The 26,055-nt window shown below is 35.7% G+C and overlaps 1 protein-coding gene across 2 annotated transcripts in view; it reads left to right on the top strand.

Annotated features, from left to right (window-relative positions):
- Positions 1-17,366, top strand: part of CNTNAP4 (contactin associated protein family member 4) — a 205,985-nt gene extending 188,619 nt beyond the window's left edge. The window contains exons 19-24 of one of the 2 annotated variants that reach the window (XM_036403162.2): positions 473-697; positions 2,127-2,260; positions 3,744-3,831; positions 10,281-10,499; positions 10,867-10,938; positions 13,973-17,366. In XM_036403162.2, coding sequence (XP_036259055.1) covers positions 473-697; positions 2,127-2,260; positions 3,744-3,831; positions 10,281-10,499; positions 10,867-10,938; positions 13,973-14,166 — 932 coding nt within the window. In that variant the 3' untranslated portion in view covers positions 14,167-17,366. The remainder of the gene's footprint in view (positions 1-472; positions 698-2,126; positions 2,261-3,743; positions 3,832-10,280; positions 10,500-10,866; positions 10,939-13,972) is intronic. The other variant, XM_036403163.2, reaches the window with a different exon arrangement.
- Positions 17,367-26,055: the final 8,689 nt, after the last annotated feature.

The following is a 26,055-nucleotide window of genomic DNA, read 5'->3' as shown; positions in this document are numbered from 1 at the left end:
AGTAATTCAAATGTAAGAAGAGCATAAGTAGGTTTCTATTTTCCTTTTTTTTTCTGACACCTGACCAGTCTCTTCTACCACATATCTAATCTAAACGTTAAGATTCAAATTGCCGCACCCACTTCCTTGTAGGAGCACCATACATGCGAGACAGAATATACTGTGCTTGAGGACCAGGATGATCAATAGAAAATAACCTAGAAAAAAATGCACTTCTTCATGAAACAGATATTTAAGACACACATCTAAATAAGCTTTTGCCTTAGACCAGGTTGTGTCTTAAATTTCTCTGTAGTTCTAAATGCTAGTTTCATTTAAATTTACTTTTTAGCTTTATCACAATAGTCTAGAATACATTTTATTTTATACTGTGGTGTGGCAGAAGGAAAAAAAACACCAACCAAACAACAAAAAAAAGCTCTCTAGTGTTATTTTGCATAATATTAAAATATTTAATTACTTTTTGTTTCAGAGATCTCTGCCTATTTTTGGACTGGCACTTCTGTGACATACAACTTTCAAGAATACTACACATTAGCTAAAAATACCAGTTCTCATGCTTCTTCTTTCTATGCTGACATGACACTGGCCAGGGAAGCAATTACATTTGCCTTTCGAACAACACGGACACCAAGCTTACTGCTCTATGTCAGCTCCTTCTACAAGGAATACCTCTCGGTCATTCTCACCAGGAATGGTGAGTTTTCAGATCGGATGTCTGGAAATAGTAATGAACATCATAACTGTCAGCTTGGATTCTTTTTGATTTCCAGACCTGAAGCAGGAACTACATATTGTCCTGTTGTTTCTTTAGATCATATCTTTGTTTTTCAGCTGCATCAATTCTTTCCACATGAAAAGCATTCCTCCTACTGTACTTTCAACTTTCACTACTGTTTTTTAATCATGTTGTCAAAAATCTTTATTTCTGAAAATCCTTTAGAAATGTTTGGGTTTTAAAGTTTGGAAAAGAAAATTAAAATTTATCTGAGCTGCATTCTATTCATGAGGCCTATTAATTGCCATCCCCAAAAGAAATTATGAAATAAAATACTTCTTAAAGTGCATTATCCATTTCCCAAATTAATCAGAGGTAATTTCATTGAATTTATTTCATAAGCTACTTATATACCTATGAAAATACATATATATATATATATATATATATATATATATATATATATATATATATAGACATACCTGTAAAAATACGTGTAACATTACTGTCATTTCTGTGTAAGATGAGCATTAACTATTAGTCAGATCTTTCCATTCTTTCGTCTAGATCTAGGTATTTTTTCTTTAAGTAAAAAAAACTCACAGGCTGAGTTAAATTTTCAGGTTTATCTTTGCAGACTGTGGATCTGTGCTTGAGGAAGGTTCTATGCTTACCTAGACACATATTTGGATATAGAATAGCTGCATTATCCTCCCCATCATGTGACACGGAACATGTGTTGCTCATGACTGACCTGGATCTGACATGGGCTGCTATTTCTTGAGCATGAGTAGAAAATTGTGGTCCATCTGCAGCTGAGAAGGAATTTCTGACCAGGAAACTCCATTGCCTCTGTGTTCTCCTCTGAGTCTTTGTGTGATTATTTGTGTACAGATGGTATTTTGGGAGTTAACAATAAGGAATGGAAAGTGATCTAGGAGTTAGTACACAGCATTCAATTAAATTTTCAAATGGTCTGAGGTTTACAGGACTGGAGAGGCAAAACATTATTCAAGAATTATGAGTTATATTTGATAAGTCACAATTATGAGAGCTACCAGACTGAGTCTTTCTCAGCTGAATTTTGAAAGTAATTATAAAATTTCTGCCCAAATTTAAAGTCAATAATCAAAATTGAGACAGCTTATGACTATTTTTGCCACTATATCCTGCTTCTGACATTGCTATTACTCATTCTGTTGCCTTTAATTTCTCACTTTTATCCATTTCTCATGGCTAAGTCCTTAAACAAATCAAGCATTTGTTTTGCCCTTGCAGTACCCCTGTGAAGCATGTTAGATCATATATTGCTTATCATCTATTATATAGTATCTTTCACAAAATATATGATCTATACTGCTTATAGTGTATGTAGTGTACTACACCTTTTCTCTCTTTATCCCTGCAGGAAGTTTACAGATTAGGTACAAGTTAGATAGTCATCAAGATCCTGATGTCTTCAGCATCAGTTTCAAAAACGTGGCTGATGGACAACTACAACATGTGAAGATTAACAGAGAGGAGGAAACACTGTTTGTAGAGGTAATTCTGTTATGGGTGGGGGAAAAAGTGGATTATCATAAAAAAGTAGACAAGCAAAATGCAGTAAATACTTGCAACAAGGCAATTACCCCCAAATAAAATGTGCCTTAACATCTCAAGTAATCAAAGCAAAGTTAACACTCTCATGATGCACAGTCAAAATTAATGTTAGCCAATCTCTTTGATGTTATTTTTTTTATTTCAACAGGCCAATATCACTCCTAACTTTATATGAAAATGCAAGTAATTGTTTGATGGTTGAATTTTCAAAATTTGGTGAATGTGTGTGACTGCTGTTGTTTGTTTTGGGTCTTGCATTTTCAGGTTTTTTAGTTAAATTATGCATTAAATTACAGGACAAATATATTACCACACAGATAATAATGTAGGTCTTTTAAAATTTTTCTTTGGTCTCTTTTACATCATCAAATGAATGTGGCTATTAAGGAAGATATTTTTTGCTATTTTTGTGGAAATTTCATGAAAAATAGAAACATTTATTTTGCTAATGATTGATATTAACATGCAAAAAGTCTTTTTTTAATACAATTTTAAATTCAAAATACCTGCATGTTATAATTTAGTATTTTGAAGCTAGAACTTGAGTAATGGTACTTGGCTTGAAGTTGTTCTAGAGGTACCCTGAGAGGCAGAATATTTACAATAAAATATTTGATCTTTATGAAATTAAATACTGAGTGCCTTTTGAAAATGAAAAGAGATTTTTTTCATATTCTTAAAGGTTTGCTATTTTTTATTCATCCTAGAGGTGAAAAAGAAAGAATCAGGCAAATCGCTAAGATAAATAAAGGCTTATCAAGTGGGATGCTTAAGAATATCAGTTATAATCAGTGATCTAAGGAAGCTAATAATCTATTTCCTGATGAGTTTTTATGCTATAAATAACAAATGCTTCCCTCAGTGTTGTAGTGCACTAAATAGCTTATTTAGTTGGTGTTTTTACCCTGGTGATGGGAAAATTTTACTGGGTATGTCAGGTCACGCAGACTGTTTATTCCCCCTTTCTCATCACATGGTTTGTCCCCATACCCCCCCTCCGTTAGTGGTCTGTCCCACGGGTGGTCCCTCCCCTCACCCCTCCCCAATGTTATCCCATTGGCCGTGGTCCTCTTTCCCTGCCCCCATCACCTGGGGGATAAAACCCTATGGCAGGTGTGGTTCTGCCTCTTTGCTACCTGCGTGGTTGTTGCCACCAGACGTGTCCTGTCTCAAGCTAATAAACTGGATACTTGTCTCCACGTGGCAAAGAGCGCTTCTCGTCTTTTACCTTCCGTCTACGCAATTCCATGTGGGCTTTAGTCCTTAGCAAGCCAGATCTGGATTTATATTAGCCCAGAGACCCACGGATTTATTGCACCTCAGACCTTCTTAATTTTAGCCTTGATCTTACTTGCGTTTTTGAAAATATTGACTACTATTTCTTCCATTATTCTACTTTGTTCCTCACTCTATCATTCTGTAGGTTAACCAGAATGAAAGAATGAAGTTTATTCTGTCTTCAGGCACAGAATTCAATGCAATCAAGTCTCTCACACTTGGAAAGATTTTAGGTAAGTGGAACACCACAGCATTTTCTAAAACTACAAGGTTTTCTAAAATATGGATCAAACGTCATCATGAGGCATGAAAAAAAACAACAGAAATGTCACTGAAAGGCATTTGTTGTTGTGGATTTACTTAGACACAGAATCACAATCAAGGTAAAAACTTCAGTCTTGTGGAAATACAGATATAATAACAAATAAGTGCTTCCTGAAAAAATGATCAAGTGGGTTCCATTAAAATAATTGTACACTTCTCTCTCATTTTGCAATCAAGCATTAAGAAACACCACTTTGTTTTCTATTCTGGATAAAAAACAAATCAAATTGAAGTCATACACAAAGATGATATAATACTATTAATCACGTATTGTACTTGAAAAACTTCTTGTGATTAGATTTTGATGTAGACAGTGAAGAATATGGTAATGTAAGTCAAATCATTGTTGAAGATTCTTTGGCTAGTGATGATTCTTCAAAATACCTCTGTTTCTCTTAAGGAATCATCAAAATGAAATTTACCAATCTACAATCACCATTTCTTAAAATAAAATAGCAATAGCCTCGACTCAAATTCTCAAGATCATGTTATTTTCATACCTTTCACTTTGGCAATGATAGAGGAAGATTTGGTGTTGGTGCAAATTTAAAGGGTATTTCTCTTTTCTCTAAAGTGATTTCATAGAGTCACAGAAAGTTTTGGGTTGAAAAGTACATAAAAGGTCATCTAGTTCCAGCACCCCTGCTATGTGCTGGAACAGCTTTGTCCAGACCAGATCATTCAAAGCCTCATCCACTGGCCTTGAACACTTCCATGAGGGTATGCACTGCTTTCCTGGGCAATCTGTTCCAGCGTCTCTCACCCACACAGCATAGAATTTCTTCCTTATTTCCAGGTTAAATCTACAACTGTTGAGTTTAAAGCCATTCCTTTCTGTCCTATTACTACATGCACATGTAAAATGTCACTCCAGCTTTCTTGTGCCGTCCTTTAGGTACTGTAAGGCTGCTATAAAATCACCTTGGAGACTTCTCCAGGCTTGAACATCCCCCACTCTCTCAGTCTTTCTTTATAGGAGAGCTGCTTCAGTACTTTGATTATCTTCGCAGTCCTTCTCTAGATTTGCTCTAAAAGTCCATGTCTTTCCTGCCTAGGACCCCAGAGCTGGATGCAGGGTTCCAGGTGGAGTCTCAGCAGAGCAGATGAGAGGCACAGAGTCACTTCCCTTGCCCTGCTGGCCACAATGCTTTGGATGCAGCCTGGAGTCGTAGAATGACCTGGATTGGAAGGGACCTTAGAGATCACTTCATTGAAACCCCCTGTAATAGGCAGGAGCACCTTCCACTAGACCAGGTTTCTCAGAGCTGCATCTAACCTGGCCTTGAACAGTTGCAGAATACCAATGGCTTTTGGGCTGCAAGTGCACATTTCTGGCCCATGTTGTGCTTCTTGTCCACCAACACCCCCAAGCCCTTCTCCTCAAGGCAGCTCTCAATCCATTCACCCCCCACCCCAGTCTGTATTGATACTGGGGGTTGCAACTTTGCACTTGCCATTGTTGAATTTGATGAGATTCACTAGGTCCCAGTCCTCAAATCTGTCAATGTCCCTTTGGTTGGCATTCCATCTCTCAGGTGTGTCAACTGAACAGTTCAGTTTAGTGTCATCCACAGAGTTCCTTCAGATGCACTCAATCCTGCTCTTGGTGTCTTTAGAGAAGATGTTGAACAGAAATAGTGTTGGCCTGTTGGCCCAGAGGAGCACTACCTGTCACCAGTCCCTATTTAGACATTGAGCTGTTGCATGCAAATGTTTGGATAAGGAGATCCAGTTAATTCTTTATCTGTCAAATAGGTGGTTGTTGTTCTCAATTATGAGAGTGTTATCTAGAAAAGGTAGAATAATAATTTTAAATATATCATAAAATTCATACAGGGATAGTTATTTTTATGAGAACAATTACCAAATGCTAAATAGCTTAAAATGTATTAAAGAAATTCAGAAACCATGTTTATAGACCATAAAAAATCTTAATTATTGTTTAGTTACCTTTAGGAGAATCTCAGTGCAGCTGATTTGTTTTCTTACTGTAAAACTAAGTACCTCTAACACAAACAGAAATATATACTTTAGAAATGTAGATTTTATATATAAATCTCACACTCCAAAAGAGAACTGGTGTATAGATATGCCCAGAAAATGAAAAAGAGAATGATAATTTATGCATAACTTTAAAGCAATATTAGCTGAAATATAAACTACTACAAGAAAATGTTACAAATATTTCCAAACTTTACAATATGTTGATAAAACGGAATCAGGAATGTATAATATTTGAAGTGTAGTAGTTTATTGCAGTCACACTCACATAAGGTTAATACCACAGTGACCAGAACAGAATGAAAGCTTCTTCTATCTTTGTTATAAAATATCATATCAAAACTTTTATATGTTTGCTTAAAAATGCATTTGATTAAATCTGTGGAAATGTACACTTTTAGATAAATAGTCTATTGGCCTTTTGACCAGGACCAATATTGTCTCTTCTAAAGAGCCATACAGTTACAAAAATTCAGAGGTGGGATTTTCTTCAGTTATATGATGGCTTTGCAATGACACAGCAGTTCAAAGCACAGAGTTATAATGACCTGGGGGGCAGTCAGCCCAATTTGTCTCAGAATCTGTACTGAAGAAAACATGTTTCTCCCCATTTCAAAGGAGTTACTATTTCTCTTAGAAATCTGATTGCTTTAGGTTCTGATTGTGAAGTCCTATCTGGAGACTGAAGAAGACTTCCTGAAGGCAGAGGAAAAAAGTAATGAATGTTTATTGCAGTGAAGAGGTCTAAACATAAGGAGTTAACAAAACATGAGATCATGTATTTCTTGTACATGAAAATGTTGTTCAGGAAAACCACACAAGGAAACTTTTTTTAAAAAAAAAGTATTATCTTCAGTTGGAGAAGTATTTTTCTGAGCTCTTCTGCATTTGAACATGACAGTTTTTTTGTTCAAACAAAACTTGTGCAGAATCTCCTGCTCTAGCTGGATCCCTGTGAATCTGTGGGACCTGAGGGGATTCTGAAAAAGCTGGCTAATGTCACTGCCAGGCGTCTCTCTGTGGTTTTTGAATTATGGAATCTGTTCAAGTTCCAGTTGATGGGAAGCTCACTGATGTTGTCCCAGGTTTCAATAAGGGTATATAAGACTGACCCAGGGAGCTACAGGCCCATCAGTCTCACTTCAGTGCCTGGTATAATTATGGAGAAGATTATTATAGAAGGCATTGAAAAACAGCTGAAGGACAATGTAGTCATTAGTCATAGCCAGTACAGGTCCATGAGAGGAAAGTCTTGCTTATCAAACCAAATTTCTGTTTATGACAACATAAACATTCTTCATTAATCAAGGGAAGCCAGTTGACATAATCCTTTTCAGTAAATCTTTTGAAGCTGTCTCTCACAGGATCCTTCTGGACAAAATGTCCAGCCCATGGATAAACACATCATGTGGTGGGTGAGCAGCTAGCTAACAGGTCAAGCACAAAGGGTTACAGTGAATGGGGTGACATCACCTGTCACTGGTGGGGTTCCACCAGGCTCCATCGTCAGCCCTCTGCACTTCAACGTCTCTAGAAATTACTTGGATGCAGGACTTGAAGGTACAGTAAGTTTGACAATGATACTAAATTAAAAGGAATTATTGACTCCCTTGAAGGCAGAGAGGCCCTGCAGAGAGACAGAAGCAAATTAGAGGGCTGGGCAGTTGCCAACTATATGAAGTTTAACAAAGACAGGTTCCAGAGTCTGTAGCTGTATGTAAGGACATAATGGGAAATGAGATGCTGGAAAGCAGCACTGCAGAAAGGGACCTAGGTGTCCTGGTCAATGATATGTTGAACATGAGCCAGCAGTGACCTGGCAGCCAGGAGGGCCAGCCCTGTCCCGGGGTGCATCAGGTACAGCATCACCAGCTGGGCAAGGGAGGGGATTGCACTGGGATGGCCTCACCTCAAGGTGTGCAGTTTTGGGTGATGTAATATAAGACATAAAGCTATTAGAAGACATCACAGTTCTTGTCTTAAAATATTCTGATAGGAGCTGTATGTCTGCTGACTTTCTGCTTGACTACTTCATAAAAACAAATGGCTGAAGCAGAGTTAAAGAGTTACTGAGTGTGTTTTGCTTTTGAGGGGTGTTTTTTATTTGTTTTTTTTTTAAGACAATGTAGGTGGAGTAATTTTGTCTGTGGTAAACTTGGGTACTCTTAGGAAATGAATTGCTAATAAGATACTTAATATCTTGGTTTTGAAAGAGAGGTATCTGCTAAGGAAGGCAGGAGCCTCCCATGGAATGGAAAATGTAAACCCCCTCCCTCCGAATTATTAGAATTTTCAAATTAAGGGGGCTATCTATTAAAAGATATGAGGATAGGAATAACATTTCTTTACTGGTGTGTATGATAAAGCAAACAAGCACCCACAGCTGCGGCACCGACCCCAAACAGGACCCGGGGCCCAGTCCCGGCCCGCTCGGCCGCGGGCCCTTTCCGCCTGCTGCAGTTCCGGGCACGGCCAGCAGGGGCGCTGCTGCTGCCGGGGGCGGGGCGGGGGCGGTGATTCCCCGCGCCTGCAGGGGGCGCTGTGGCGCGGGCTGGGGCGCGCGCGGTGATGGCGGCTCGGGCCGGGCGGGAAGGGAGGGAGGAGAGGCTGCTCCTCACAGCCCTGGGGCAGCCGATCCCGGTGCCCAGCAGGACTCTGAGGAGCACCAAGTAGCAGCAGCGGCCACTTCTTTTGTTTTCTTAAGTAACCAGTCGTTACTGTGTCCAGCAACTTACCAGAAAAAATTGTGTAAGTAAAAAGTAGCAGAAGGAAATAAACCTAACCCCCAGCACTTAAGGGTGCATAACTTCAGTTTACTGTAACATACAATAAACAACCTGTGAGTGTTTTTGAGTGCCACTTTCAGTCACTTAAATTTTATTTTAGGAGAACGTTGTCCCATCTAATATAAAACCTTACTTTATCCAGCAATATTTTCTAGTTAAGAAGTCAAGTGAAATCAAAGGATTCATTTATTTCCTTTCCTAATACATGTAGTTTAGTAAAGGATTTGTATAGGAACTAAAAAATAACAGAAACCACTCTCCTCTTGAGGTTTTCAATCTGACTCCTATATAGAGGTATATATTTTTATTACAGAGGGTTTGCGAAAATGCTTTCTTGCCACTTCATTGTTACTCTTCCTCTTAAAATATCCCATCCTAGCAGATCCTTCAGTGCATAGAGGCAGATATTGAAAACAGCTGCAAAGAAAGCAGAGACAGTTAAACAGCCAGCATCTTATGTAATCCATCAGTGTAGGTGAGCAGACTTTTGTCTGACACCCTTCTATCTCATAGTCCATCATCACTGCAATAAGCAGAGATCAGTTGAAGAAAATGCTATTCTGCTATTTTGCAGTATTCTATCTGAACACATTATCCCATTTTTTGCTATAAACCTAAATTTTATTGAGGAGTGCACTGTAAAACTTAAAGTTATTATGGTGGTTATTGTAAAGGTCACAAGTTCATTTGTGGGTTCCATGACATGTTGGAAGTGAAAATTAATGAGATGAAATTCCTTTTTTATTTGCAAATTTACTTCCCTTATGAGTTCTCCTTTTATAACTAGTACTTCCAGAGTTTTTGCTTAAATTAGAACTGTCAGGGTAAATAAACTGTTTGTTTTCTTTATCAAAAGTGGTGCTTTAGTGAGAGTTAACAGAGAGTTCTAACATGCAAAGTACTTTTCACAAGCGTTTAGAAAGGTAACTCAAGAGAAAAAGTGGGAAGGTATCTTCTTTCTTTTTTTTTCCTCCCCTTTGTGGTATCAATAATGGTATCACATTTTAAAATGCATAGTAAATTTGAACACTATTCATTTTTAAAAATTTCACAGAAAATATCTTGATGGATTACCAGGATTGGACGATCTGAGATCTTCAGGGTTTTTGCTTTGACAGACTTAATGGTGCTGAGATAGAGTAGATATATGTCTATAGAATGAATATGTTCCAAAAATGTTTATTTATTAGAAGAAATCCAATAAAATGCATTTTTATGGAATTCATTCTTCAGTCTTATACTTTTGCAGAATAAAAAATTGTTGAATTTTAATTTGAATACATTATTTACAATAGAAACTTTTTGCTTTGGAACTTGCTCTAAGAATTTAAAAGCATTTCCCTCAGCAAATTAGCAACTGTCATCTGTCTAAAAGAAAGGGGTAGGTGTGAATGTATCTGACTGTCTTTTCATTAAAGTCAGACAAGAAAGAGATTCTGTGAATCTACATATGTTGCTGCAATTCAAATATACTCAGAGGAACACAGGTTAATTATTCATTTATTCTTCTGACACTTTATTTTGTACATTTGCACTATGATTAATTGTATTCTGTTCCTTTTGATTAACAGAAAACAGTGATGTAGATGAGGAGACTATGAAGGCAAACTCTCAGGGGTTTGTTGGCTGTCTATCTTCAGTGCAGTTCAACCACATTGCTCCTTTGAAGGCTGCACTGCACCACAGCAGCTCAGCCCCTGTCATTGTAAAAGGGCGTTTCACTGAATCCAACTGTGGTACTTTAACTGGAGCTGACTCAACATCAAGTGAAACAACCCATTCATTTGCAGGTAGCATATGGTTATCACTTGTTCTGATCTCTGAAGCAAAATCCAAATAGAATACTCATGACCTGAATCACAACTGACTTTTTATTTTCTATGTGGGTTAACATCTCAGGAGTAGTTTGTAAATAATTCTCTTTTATATGTATTTACTTCCTTTTCTCTAGCCTTTCTCTTTTCATCTGAATGTTTACATTTTTCTTTTTATCTCTGCAAAGTGTCATCTACATTGATGTTCTATGCATGCTTACTGACCCATACTACTGCCACTGTACCATATTGTAAATGAACTGTGACTGTGAGAATTTCTTTAAAAATGTCTTCTATTTGTCTGTCATTTTCTTTTTTTCTTTTTTTTTTTTTTCTGCTGCAGATCACTCTGGACCAATAGATGAGGGAAAGCCCTTAGCTAATGCAATCAGAAGTGACTCTGCAATTATTGGAGGTAATAGGGACTGTAACAAATCCACAGGAAACTTTTCTTTCTAATTGTGAATCTGTCAGTGATGAATTGAAGTCAGTTTAGTTTTGTGTGCATACAGGAACAAGTAAACTATTTTTACTTTTTTACTACAGTTTTAACTATTTTACTACAGTTGGTAGACAGATAGAAGTCAAGCATTGTTTTAAAATGCAATTGATCACACTCTTCTTATTACATAAATTTATGGTGTGTTGCTATATATTGAAACATTCTGATGAAAAACAGGGTAGTAAGGACAGAATTTCAACCTGCATAATAGTGTTGTCTATGACTTTAAAAAGTGCTTGGATTTCTTGTGAAAAAACCATATATTTAAGAAAGAACCATCATTTCTTCTTGACTTTGCCAAAAAATTACCTCTTGTTACACAGTCGTGTTTAAAATTTTCTTTAATAAATCTGAACAAGAAAGACTTTTTCTTGAGAATATGAGGTGTCACTGCTTGAATCAGTCCTCTGACAGTCTGAGGAAATTTCATCCTGGTTTTCTGTTTGGAAGGCAATGTTCTCTTGGAAAGACTCATTTGTGTTGATTTACTGCTTAAAATGCATGTTAAAATAATAACAATAAAAATAATTACCATTGGTTTGAAATACAATCTCTTCTTCATTTTCTTCCTATTTCTTTTGGAAGAAAATTTTAGCCTTTTTTATCAGGCTAAAATAGAACTACAAATGACCATTCATAAATATTTTTCAAAATACTTTTTTTTTTTTTTTTTTTTTTAGTCAGAGGAATAGAGGAAGAACCCTGTAGAATTCAGTTACTTCCAAAGTGAATATGGTGATAGTCCCTTTTTTGTTTATGCCTGTCAGACCAGAGCATAAAGCTTACAATAGATGTATGTGCTTAAAGTACAGGACTGATACAGGAACCTGATGTACAGGTTTCATCACTATGCCTTTCTGGATGATTGTCCATCTCGTATGAATTCTTTATGAAGGATCCATCTCATATGGATACCCACATGAAATCTACCACTTCTGTCTCTTTAGCAAAAATGAGAAGTACTCAAATGAGCCTCAATAGGGGCAGTTTGGGGTTGGGGACCCTCATCAGAAACTCAACTCATTTTACCATTATGTCTCTGTCAGTTCAAATTTTCTTTCAAGGCATAGTGTCTTCACCTGTGACAATCATCCTCTGCAAGAATTTCTAGGAGTAGTTCTTCTTTTGGGAGGAGCTGACGAAATAAAACTTAATGATGTTTTGGCAGTATAATTCTGTTTCAAATTGCAAAGATATTTATCCCACTGCCCTTTGACAGAAAGGGCAGTGGGATAAAAAGGTCACCCCCTCTGTCTTTTAAATTCTGAAAATACTTACTTTCTAAGAGTTTTTAAAGTCTCATAGACAAAGGAAATAATGGAATTTAGTAGAACAAAACTGTCCAGGCTTTTCATTTAAGTTAAAATTGTTTAGGTCTATGAATGGTTGAGTTAGGATAAGAACCTCTAGTCACTTTTGTCTTCCATTTATACAGTGATACCTGCTATGGTCACTGCATGCAAAAGCACACTGCGTGACCAGTGATTTTTAAGAGAGTAGTACCCAAGATACTAAAATGAGGTTATTAAACCTAGAAGCTCTTCTGCTTGTAAAGTGATACTTATTGTATCACTTTGGTGATTTTGTACAGACCAAATGAGAATTGTACCATTGATTTCAAGGAAGGTAAGAATTTAAAAGTACATTTTCTGAGTTTTTTACATGTCTAGCTTTGTCAAAACTTGCTTTATTGTTTCAAAAGATTTTTTTTTTACATAAATATCTGTACATAAAGATCACTATATACTAGATAACTTAGTGTGGGTTTTTTAAGTGTGCTAACAACAAAGCATTTTTTTTAACTTCAAGCTATAATAGGTACAATCCTTTTAAGATAATAATAACACCACAATTTTTTGTTATTATGGGAATTTGGCACTCACAATTTTTCTACTGCCTATGTTTGTTTAAAAGTCAAAACAAAGCAATCTATGCAACATTAAGTAAAATTTAAACACTCTTAAATTAATATAACTAAGAAAAGTATCAGTTCAACTACTTCAGACAAAACAAGTTTATAGAAAAGTCCTTAAAGAGAGCATCTACTGTGATTCAAAGAAAAGAATGACTGTTCTAGTTAATGTAAATAAAAACAAGGTTTACTTAGATTGCAAAGTCCATCGCAGAGAAGGATCTGCTGCATTAAAACCTTTATATTCCTACAATGCTGCTCATAGTAGAGATCAAGAAAATAGGCATGTACCGAATTTTGGATGCTCTGTTTTTATCTACAGTGCTAAGAGACTAGGTATTTTTATTTTTCTTGCAGTGGTGACCAAGTTGTGCAACAGACTGTCCCTTTGTCTACTGAGGCACTGAGGCACTGCATTACAACTGTTTCCCAGACTGCTTAGTGTTCTCTCCATCCCAACAGCCTAGTCCTATTTTCTGCCTCTGACAAACACGATACATTTCCCTTCTGTTTCACATCTCCTCAAATTCCTCTCCTGCCCATCTTCTGACTCATGAAGATGGAGTCCTAAGACCATTATGACAGGATGAATGAGGAAGAGAGGAGATGCGCTGGCAGTCTCTAAGGTCTTGCTTATCTCTGTGAGAAGTATCTCACCTTACTGTTCCTTTTCTGCAGTGGCTTGAGTTCCCAAACCAGCAGAGATCTAGGGCCTGATAGTGAAGGAGAAAAAGAAATCCTCTTATTGAAAATAAGGCCCCTAGTGGTTTTCCATTCAATAATTTCAGAACTTATAATGATCTGTGGATTTTATATTATTATTAATAGAGTGCAAAATTTCAAAACAATCACTATGAAACTTATACTAGAGTGCTCTTTCTGATTTGAAAGCAGCAATGTCTTCTCATTTCTCAGGCTTTCCTGTAGGCCTTCCATTATGTGATGTAGTCATTCCTTCTTCGTCTTGCTCTCTGGCTTACGTGTTATTATTTGTCTGTCCTTTCTCATTACTTTTTTTCTCTTTTCTTCCTGTAGGTGTGATAGCAGTTGTCATATTCATCCTGCTTTGCATCACGGCCGTAGCCATACGCATTTATAAAAAAAAAGGCATATACTCAAAAAATGAGGCAAAAGGATCTGAAAATGAAGACAGTGCTGAATCTGCATTGAAAAGTGAGCTCAGCATGCAAAACACAGCCAATGAAAATCAAAAGGAATACTTCTTCTAATTGTCATTAATGATTTAATCTAATATAATGATGTGACAGCCTGACTTTCTTGCTAAGCCAGGGGGCTCTCACTGGGCAGAAAATGTTCTTGCACACTACTCTAAATACAATGGATTTGAGACTTACTATACTTGATATGTTCAGTCTCAGTGATTGCTGTAGCGGGCCTCTTTAAATTACATGCATTCCTTAGCTATTATACGGTAAATGCGTTTTATGTAACAGTGAATTAGATATTGTAACCAATTTCATTGTTGGTAGTTTCCGACTGTTCTAATGTGACCTTCTACAAATGAAGTTTAATGTACACACTGAATATGATTTTTGAATGGGAAAATTGTTATGAATTTATTCTTATCCTTTTCTTTAAAATTTGATTGATGATTTTTTTGTTCAAGGTGAAAGGTAGATTCTAATACTTTGTGTTACTAAAAAAATTCTGCTGTGCTGCATAATGGTGATCCGTCTTACTTCCTCAAACTGAAAATGCCTTTTGAGCTGCTGATGGCTGGTGTCAGCATCTGCTTGTGAGCCATGGCATTTAATGTCCAGAACAAACCGTAATTTTTTCCCCTGGGATATGACTGCTATCTTCATTATCCCTTCCCTTTGTCAGGCTTAGCAGAACTGAAGAGTGTACAGTGGGTTGAAATATTTTAAAATCTCTTTTGCAGTAGATTTTCACTTATGGTCAGGTGATGGCACCAAGAGACTCATGCACATTCTGGGCATTTTGAATAAAACTGGGAGGAAAAGGCAAGACCTTTGCTTAGAAAGATCAAGACTAACAATAGTTAATTTATCAAGAGTGAAAATACCAAAAGATGGTCAAGGTTACTGTCCCTGGAAATTAGTGATGATGCTTCTGTCAAGAAGTAATGCTCAGTGCACTAACTGGGTTGTATTCTCTGAAATTGTTGTATCTATGATTTGCTCCATACCTCAAGTCTAATTTTTTTCAATGTTATAGAAATTATACAGTGAACACAGGAACACTTTCATTCTGCACTCTTAATAGTACCTGCAATACCTCTGTGAGAAAAGGTCTGATTACAGCACTCAAAATTAAAAAGGTGACAGAGTAAATGAAAGCTATTTATATTGTACAAATTATTAGATATGAAGGCTAGGTTTAAGTTGTCTGAAAAGAAGATTGAAAGGTCACTTCAGACACCATAGGGTATCTGAAATACCCATGTGGCCTGATATGAATGTCATAGATTCTACAGAAGGTATGTGTTTTTTGGTGGAAGGCATGATAAATGGCATTAGATGACAATATTTAGGTAACTGACCCATACAAAGCCTTTTTTGGTTTTCCCCAGTCAGATGACTGGGTATCTGGAGCTTGGATCTGAGAAAACAAACAGGATTTCTATGACATTGTAGACTTTAGATGGAAATTTAAATATCTTCCAGAATTTATTTATAAGTACTCCCACTGAAAGCAATGAGAACAGTCATTGTTTTTCTATTCAAAGAATCAAAGCTAGACCCTAGATTGTGCAGTTTAGAAAATGTTTATCATAGGTGCCCAACAACATTATAAAGACATGGAAAACTGACATGGTATGCCAAAATCCTTAATATGTAAATTTCTTTACATAGATAGTAATTGTAAATATAAATGTTCAGCAGATGTTTTCATTTAAAACTTATTTTCTTCCATCAGTCTTTACTTTCTTTTTTCAGAATTCTACCATTCCTTTCTCCTTCCTTCTATACAGATTTAGGAATTTTTAGGAAAAAATTATTTCCTTTTTTGGGGTGCCTGGATGCTCTGCAATCATAGCTTTTTCAGATTAACATGTAGTGCTTACTTGTTTTCATTTTTGCAATTCTGTTTGCATCTCTGATAGATTAATCAGGCTGAGGACCCAGGATCAAGAACTGTATCCATGTTGTGGATTTCATACAGTTTGCTTCATGGTAAGAGGTCACCTTTAGGAAGGCCAGAGTACTGGACTATTCTTAATAAAATATGATGAAAATATCCTGTTTGTGGATGGGGAGTGATGGAGGTAAAAGCCTCACATGAGCCATGACAAGAAGACTTTGAATTATTAAGTTTACTAGTCTGAACCTTCTCATCTACTTACTCTGAAGTGAAAATTATGACTCCTTTTTGAGGCTGTGACCTAAATTGCATTAAATTCAAGAGGAGCCCTCTCAGGGACTTCTCTGCAACCAAAGCCTCTGCATTTCAGGAGGTTTTCCCTTTCTGCTATAGATAAGTAGGCATCAACCTCTTAGTGCCACTTACATCAACAGTGTCACCTGCAGGGGTGTGTCCCAGTCAGCTCAATTTTTTAGCATTGTGGGATGTAGTAACAATGTGGGACAAAACCTATAAGATGATTATTATAGTACACCAAAGCAGATATTTTGGTTGAATAATAAAAGAGAGGTTGTCTTTTATCTTGACTCTCAGAGTTACTCATATAAACCTAAGAAAGCCTAAATTTTACCCACAACAAGACAAGTTGGAAGAATGTAAACCTAACTTTTCAATCACTTGCTCTTGGTTTTATTGCCTTGTAAAGTTTTATTGTGTGTCTTCATGGAGAGAAAGTTCTCTTTCCTTACTTTATTTTGTTCCAAATGAATACTTTCTTTCCCTATTCCTCAGAATTTTTAAAAGGAACAGGAAAGCTTAGTAAAATCCCTATTTCACAGACTAGATAAAAAGGCGGAGGAGGATAAAAATGACTGTATGAGTGGCACATTATTTCATTCAAAGACTTCTTTTAAGGCATTTTATTTTGTGAGGAATTCTAAGAGGGAAAAGATATATGGATTTTGTTGAATGAACATCTGTAGATTTGTAGAATAAATCAATTATGTCTCCCTGAAGATGCAAATGCCCATTTTCATCTGTAGGAACAGTGATCATATGTTTGTTACCTTAATCTAAAATATACATGTTTGAAATCAATGAAGCAGCATTTTTCATTACTTGCTGCATTTCTATGGGGATAAAAAAATGGTGGCACCGAAGTGCGCTAAAATATCATGGAACATTGTGCTGTCCCTTTTTGATTCTCTATTCCATTGTGTGATTTCACCTCACTGTTAATAAAGACTTTTTAAAATAAAGTGAGGAAAATATTTTTTAAAAGAATTTGTATTAAAAAGTTTAAAACTGACAACAATATACTGATTTTTTTTTCAACAGTAAATATATGTAGAAGTGCACATAATATATTGGTGAGTGTGGTTATTTATAGATACTTTGGAGCACTAATGTGACAAATTTGCTATGCATTGACACATTTTCCATGGCAAATATATTTTTTCTTAAGTACATAAGAAAATAAATAGCGTCATGTATGCTGGTACATTTTTAAAGCTTTGTGTGGGCTCTAGCTATAAAGGGCTTATAATTATTTATGTACTCAACATTTAGCATATAAATATGATTTATTTAGGTTTTGGGAAAACATTTTCCAATACATACACTGTTGTGTAAATGAAGAATATGTTATAAAACAAGTGCACAACTTAACATGAAATGTAGTCACAGTCAAAATAAATTTACAATATTGTTATTCATGGCAGCGATGTACAAGAAAAAAGGCATGTAAAAGACAAAATTTCTTTAAGGAAGCCCCTGCATAAATTCAGAACATGCAACTATTGCAACTTTGCAGGGAATTGATAAGAAACTATCATTTTGAAATAAAATTAGTTACTTTTAGAAGCAATTGTAGTTGTTTGCACTCAAGGCAGAGATATAGGTGCATAAGCTGTGTTATGCTACAGGAAAATAATGTTCTTTATAACAGAAAAAATATTTCCAGAGTCAGAAAACCTAATTCTGAAAAAGCTTGTTCCCTAGTCTCTGAGTGCAATGCACACTCTCTGGAGTAAATATGCAGAAAAGTGACATAATTTTTTGCAGATTGAGCACCTAGTTCTGCAGGCAAAATTATGGTGATTCCTTAGTGTTCCTGAACATTTAATGAGATTGTGCATTACCAAATGCACAAAAAGAAAAGTAAAAAATCCTTCAGAAACTAATGTTGTCTGAAAAGATACATGTGTAATGTATGGAAGTAGTTTCAGTGTTGTTTTTGCTTTCAATGCAAACAACGACATGCTTAAAAGAATACAGAATAGAAAGAATGCACCCTTTAAACTTCCTCTATTTAGAACCTTCTCCTGAGGCCTTCTGGCAGTGGTGGTAAGAGAAGGGTTTAATGAGTTTAAGTACAGAAATTCTGAAGCTGCTAGTTTGAGAAACCGAAACAAAACCACAAAGGTGTTCATAGACTGTGCTTTGCTAAGTCATACTCATCTTTATTCTTGAAGGACTGTCTGAAAAGTAATTTTTGAGCTGGCACTCAAAATTTTTGAGCTGGCACAAAAACTTTTAAAAACTGGCACTACTCTTTGGATACATTCCCTAAACCTCTTAATCTTTGCTCTTCCCATTTCTTAGAAAGGAATCAGACATCACAATATCATTGCAAAGAGATGGATGCCCTTATATCAAACACTGACATAAAATCTCACTTAAATTTATATGAATTTCTGATGCATTATGAAATGTTGATGTTTCTAACATTTTGTATAAATAGCACTGAATAAATCATTCCTGAAATAGTTATTAAATAGAATGGTAAATCCATAGTAAAAATAAACTTCAGCCTCTGAGGAAACATGTGTGTACACACATGCACACACACAAGCATGTAGATGGGCTATGAAGTCAGTGCTAAGATTCTTTAAATTTTATAATTTTCTTTGTATTATGTCAAATATTGAAGAAGCATCCAAAGTGCAGAACTCCCCACACTCCCTATGTTTGGAAATATTCAAACTATTTCAAGAAATAGTTGAGATTTTCAGAGGTTTTTCAAGGGGGCAAAAAATAAGATCTTGAAGTCTCCTCAAGGACTGTAAGAGGTAGATACCCAGACTTCTGATAAAAAAGGGTGCAGCATCCCTCACACACATACAGGGATTTTTTTTTAATTGTTTTTTTAGTTACATCTAGGGCTTGAGAAAATATTTAACTGATATCAAAATAAATTTAATACACACATACGTAAATCACAACATTGATCATCATATTTAAGCTACTGTGTACTATGTGTGCTAAAAAAGTTCTAATTCATTAGTAATCCCTGACCCAGCTAATATGTCTTTTACCAATTCAGTTGAAGTGTACTTCTCCCAGTCAGTCACCTGATTTTATTTAGCACCAGGGCTCATGCCTTTAGATTAGGTGAGACAGTGGGCATCAAAAAAAGATTCCTAAATCCCTAAAGAGAAACAGATACTCAAAATCATTCTGAAGTCCAAGAAAATTGACAATAAATTGTCAATGAGTTGAACCAGATTTCATCACTGTGAATTTGTCATCAGGAACCTAGTGATAACAACATAAAAAGAAATATTAAAGTAATGCTTATATTCTTCTACAAACCAGCTGATAACAGATAGGGCCTGGTAATCTTTATATGTTACACTTTTTAGCACAGCACAGTATTTTTGTCTTTAACATACTGATACATGCAAGAACTCAGTGCAAGTACAATGCAAAGTTTTTGGAGTCTGTGAGCTGATGGTTTATTTTTCTCAAAAGCAACAGTGCCTTGCAAGCAATTTATAGGACCAATGTTCATTTATCTAAAAGCAGCCATCACAAAGTCTGGATTAAAACCAGGAAATCTGCAGGACATCCCTCCCTACATAGTGAGGGATATAGTAGGATGCACACCTGCCTATAAACTATTTAAGTAATCGATAGAATTTCAGCGCACTTCTCTACAGTTTGAGGGCTGAACTCTGAGAAGCCCAAGAATATCTATCCCACCCTTAGCTGTATGGCCTTGAATAAAGCCATTGACCTTAACACTCAATTTATGCAATGCAAAGAATATTCTGAAGTTTTGACTAACTTGCTTAATTAATATTTGTGAAGCCCTTAAAAGATGAAAGCTTTTATGTAAATAGACAGCATGATAATAGAAATAAGATCCTATCTTTTATTTAGCAAAAAATGATATGGTAACTAATATTAATTGTCTGTATTTGTTTTAATACATTTATTTCAGGAGATGGTCCTGTTTCTTTCAGTCAGAAATAATAGAATTTTCCTGTTCTTTTATGCACAGAGTAACTCATGAATAAAGAGTAGAAAAACAGACCTTGGACTACTTGGTGTAATATAGATTTGATTACATGTCTTTTTGTATCAGAAAATTAGAGCCCAGAACACTTTCATCTAATAGATGGGAGATATTTGAAATAAGCAAGACAGGTTTCATACAGATAAACACAAAACAGGAATTAAAACCACACATCTACATTCTTACAAAATGTTTCCTACTAATTGATTAGCTCGAAGGGAGTATCATGTGTCGATGTTTTAATGTTCTTAGTAGCTTGATCAGTTTCATTAATCTCATTTTCTGCTATTTTTTAGTTACTACAGAGTCACTCTTCTAGCCATGAGTAACTGCTAGGCATGCCATATTTTATTTTCTAGGTAACAGGATAAAAAATGTTCTGTTTTCTAATACCTTTAAATCTATTGCACATAGCAACATTCCTTATCAACATAAAATAATATTGTGTACTCTATATGAAGCAGCAAGTCTAATAGTAAGCATATACTGATGTGATCTTTGGGTCTTTTTTGGGTTTTGGGGTATTTTTTGTTGGTTACCCACACCATGCAAATACCTTCACAGTAAACAGAAAAGGCTTTGCCCCTTTTAGCTAAATCCCATCCTGTTTGTGAATAAATTATTTCAAAAGGGTCCTATACAATGTTAATATTTAAATTAAAAACTGGTAAGAAAACATTAATAATATTTCAGTAGTTACAGCCCCAAGATATATCCTCTCTATTTTTAATTAAAAGTATTATTAAACATTCTTTATGTGGTGTATTTTTTTTTCTCCGTTGCACTCAATGACGCTAGAAATAGAGGTTTAAATCTCACAAATGGAAACCATTTAGCCATGGTCCCCTTGCTGTGGCAGTTCAAAAACTTTATTCAAAAACTTTATGTGTGAAATGCTTTCATATTTACATGTAGGAACAGGAAATACTTTTCCAGCTATGGTGTTTCAACTAAAAAGCATAAAGGATCTTATTTTTGCACAGCAAATACACCCCATGAAATTAAAATTCAACTGGATTATTTAGTGTCATGATCTGTAAATCAGCAACTCACACTTAAGTTATTGGTGTTGCATTGCTATGATTTTTCTGCTTTGATATTCAGATTCAAAATATATACATATGATTTAAACTAATTTTTCAGTAATTCTTGTCATAAGCATACAAATTCTGTGCTTCAGTTTTTTTACAAATAAATCCTACTGGAAATTAGCAGTTAAATTTGGAATAGGTGTTTTTTTAATGTTTCATATATTCCTTTACGTGACCCATTTATAAAGTTCATCTATTTTTAGAGAGTGTACTGTGAGGGATTTTTTGATTTATTCCCAGAAGTCATAATTGGAATAAAAGGACAAAATTCATGGAAAAGGAGGAGAATATAGAGGAATATAGAGCAGGAATTTGTTGATAAAACTTTTTATAAATTTCTGAAAGTTTGCTTTTATGATATACTTGTACAGATATTTTTCAGTTCATATGAAGTGCTTATTTGGGATCATGTCATTAAGCATATCAAATTTAAATTATTTATTTTGTAAAAACAAACTAACAAATTTTAGTTTCAAGCTGATATTTAGATGTCTGTTTGCCTCAGTAAAGTACTCCAATATGTAAATTAAGCACAGCATGAAATGCTTATTATGTACATTCTCTCTATGTCTGGTACATTCTCCATGAAAAATAGTAATAATTAACAGCCCCCTGAAACAGGAAGATCTTTGAGTGTCTAGAGTTCCCTTCACAGTATTATTTTATGATTACAAGCAAACCTATGTAGTTAGAAACTAATTAGGAAAGCATTAGTAAATGCTTGTTATTCAGTATTCTAGAATGGTTAAGTGCTACATTTGAGAAAAGAAATGCTTTTTAAATGAGTCAAATAATCCATATAATGGCAGTAAGGCTGCCCTTGTACAGTACCTGCCTTCCCACTCTAACACCTACTAGTCATTAAGAGTCATTTCACCACTACCAAATTCACCTTAGAATTCTATGGCATACTGTAACTAAAACTAAATATGCTTGCAGCAAATATGCCTTACTGTTTCACAGTGGCCTTTTAAAATTGACCTAGGAATTTCCTTATGTTTTGTTCATAATCATATATCTAGTGAAGAATCTGTAGTTGTGATTACATAAAAGGTAGATATGCTTTGCTTATCATAAGGTGTCTTTTGTACCTTGAGTTAGATCACAAAAGGTGTATGCACTGCCAACTCACATGTCTATTTTGTCTCCATTTTGATGAATTGTGTCTCTCCAAATGGTTTTCCTGAGATGAATTCATGAGAAAAGCTTCTGTCACCCATCTTTGGTGCCAAGGTCTCCCAAGAATAGTGTGATCCAATCTAGCTGACCAGACGTCATCAGCCATTCTCTGCAGTTCCAGGGCCAGCTTGAATTTGGGAGGAAGCATGCATGCTGCTGTTTGTACAATACAGTATGCTGCAGGGTCACCTGCAGAAGACACATAGGGACATACCTCACCTAGAAGCTTATCTTGTTCCTCACTCAATAAAAAGAATAAGAGGGTCAAGGGTAGCCACTTTTGCTCAGGCCTGAGAAAGGAGACACACAACCTGACGGGCTGTCTGCAGAGAGATGGCTGACAGTGACCTGCTCTGTCCAGGGAGCCAAAGAGGACGGTGCAAAGGAGAAAAAGGAACTGATGGTTTCTTCTCTTGTTAGCAGAAAAAAACTCCATAGCAACATGATCTTTGGTGCCCTGTTGAAGGCATTTCTGGAAACAATAAAAAAATTAGGACCCCCATATGTCATATGAGCAGAGTTCTTTCCCTGTGTAATTGACAATGTCAGAACAATGATGCAATACAGCCTCTCCAGGGCATGTGATACATTAAGGAAAGTGCAATTGGAAGGAAGTTATAATTAAAAAATTTCTTAAATAATACCACCTTCAAATTTCCAGCATGGCATAGTTATTATCTAAGAAATCCATTGCATATTGCTCTCTATTCATTGGGTTAATCAACAAACTTTATACCTTGCTAACTACTTCCCTCCTGCTGAGAACCAAGACATCTCACTCAAAACCATTTTCGCTTGCTCCAGAGGACAGACATCAGACAATATCTGGCAGAGAAAGCAATATGAGGTAAAATAAGACCTTATAATGCCTTAAGAACATGTGGCACAAATCCGTCCTCCTCCCTCAGTCAGGATAAGCAAGATCTTCAAAAATATTTGTGTTGATTCAGGGGCCAGCTACATGTTCACTGCTCTAAACAAAATTACTAAACTTTCAGCTCACAGAATCATAGAATGGAAGGGAGCACTAGGGGTCATCTGATCCAATTTCCCTACTCAGGCTGGGCCACCCATAAGAAATTGCCTGGAAACAAGACAAGATAGCTTTTAAAAGTAGCTAAGGATAGAGACTTGACAATCTCTTTCAGTAACATCTGTCAGTGATAAGTCACCCTCACAGTAAAAAAGTGCTTTGTTGACATTCAGGAAGAGTATCCACTATATCTATTTATGCCCACTGTCTCTTGTCCTATCACTGGGCAGCAATGGACAGAGCCCTCTTTACACCTGTCCTTCAGTCATTTATGCTCATGCATGAATTCCCCTCATTATTCTCTTTGCCGGGCTGAACAGTCCCATCACTCTTCGTCTTTGTTCAAGGGAGAGACCGCCAATGCCTTGATAATTTTGTGGCCCTTTACGAGTCTCTCTAGTGTTGAGGAGAGGAGGCAGGATCAGCTCTCTCAACCTGCTGTCAGTGCTTTGTTTATTTCAGCCAGGATACCACTGGGCTTCCCTGCAGTGAGGGCACATTGCTGATTTATGTTCAACCTTGTTCCACCAGGACTCACAGGTAATTTTCTTGAAAGTTACCTTCCAGATGGATGACCACAGCGTATGCTGAGGCATGGGCCTATTTCTTTGCACAAATGGAGTTTGTGTCTATAAACTGATCACATCAATTGGATGTTCTGAAAAGCACACCATTGACATTATAAACACCATTAATCAGCTGAATTTCTTTATTAGTATGTCTTTTATTCAAAATGACAACACTTAATTTATTGTAATCAAAGCCTACATAAATATCTGACTAGGCTATGTAAAAAGTGTTTCAACAAATGCTATAAAAAGAGATTCAGCAGTCATTATGTGTTTGCAGTTGTCTGTATGCTCTGTGTGTGTGTGTGTGTGTGTGTGTGTGTGTGTGTGTGTGTGTGAAGATCAATTGTTGAGTGAACAATAATGTTCTGGTTTTATTCTGACTGTGATCACATCTCTCACTTTTATTTAGAGGGAGCTTGGTACTAGAAGTGATGTGGCTCCATGAGGTGTAGGGAACAGCATTAGTCAAACGACCACTAGCTCTTTTCTTTCTGTAAGTTCTAGATGTCAGATTGTCCTTAAATGGTAGCTAATAAAAAAGAATTACCGCAATGACAAATCAAAGTATATCACACAGTACTGTTTCTTTTCAGTATAAATTATACAAATGTTCATCTTGGTGTAAGGTCTTGATTGAATTAGTTTGTGAATACATTTAATATATCAAATTTTATTACATTGTTTCAACATATTGAAAAATTATATATTCTAGAATAAAAGAAAAAGTGACTTAAAAACTAAGAGAAAGCCCTGTTAAAAATAATCAGAGCAGTATGTGATAATATATTGTCAAATATCTACATGTCCTTAGGATACACTCAGTAATATCAAGTCAAACAACAGAAACCTTAAACAAGTTGGAACACTAAAAATTTTCAAGATTCTATCCTTTTTTTCTTTTTTATTTTCAAAATTATCGTAAACTTTCAGTCACAACATTTCTTTTAAAAAACTCCCACAGGAAAAATGCAAACTGTCTGATACAGTGTAAATAGCTTCCAGTTGATTTACATGCAGAGCTTAGAAGATTAGTGTATCTGGTGGCTGAACAATTTTAACTGTGCATTTCCCTAGACTGTGTATTCCTTATTTAATACATCATTCTTCCTGGATTTTTATTGTTCAGCTCTGTTTTTTGTTGGTTTTTTTTTTATTGCCTATAATCCGTCTGAAAATCCAAAATGTCAACATTCATATTTTTATCTTAAAGGTGTCAAGAGATTTTAACTTAAACAATGACCCTATTGCAGTAATGGAAAAATATACACATATGTAGATGCACAGTATTAAATGGAAAGAATCTTGGACAGTATCTACTCAGTGACAGAAACAGACACAATAAATGAATTGACCAAAGCACTGGAAAACTGACAGAGCTAGAAGTTGATCCCATTACTCCATTTCTTCTCTTCAACCAGCAGTTCAATGTGCCTCCACACAGAACAATTCTTTACTTAATTTTTTCTTATATATGAATCACCTATAATTCAATAAATAGGAGGTGTAATTGGATTGTATCTCCTCCCATATTATATTTGAAAATATATTTATATTTAAATATATTTATATTTGAAAATATATAAAGTTTTAAAAAAAGAAAAAAAACCCAACACTTTTATTCCATACCTCATTCTAATTAAAATTCTGCTAATGTTTTCTGAATATCAAATTAAAAGACTGTCCTTAGCCACAGTTCTTTAAACAGAAGGAAATAGTATTAAAAATACATTTTTGTGGTGTCTGCGTGTATTTGTCTATATTTTTCACTTTCTCAGAATGATGACAGTGACTCATCAGTGAATTTGATTCTTTGACAACAGTGTCTACCCAAGAAATATTGAAAGGGATCTATGGAAACTCAGGGCTATAATGAGAGC

This window comes from Molothrus ater, chromosome Z (assembly GCF_012460135.2).
Source record: "Molothrus ater isolate BHLD 08-10-18 breed brown headed cowbird chromosome Z, BPBGC_Mater_1.1, whole genome shotgun sequence".
Lineage (NCBI taxonomy): Eukaryota > Metazoa > Chordata > Aves > Passeriformes > Icteridae > Molothrus > Molothrus ater.
The sequence above is the reverse complement of the archived record's forward strand: the minus strand, read 5'-3'. Positions and strand labels throughout refer to the sequence as shown.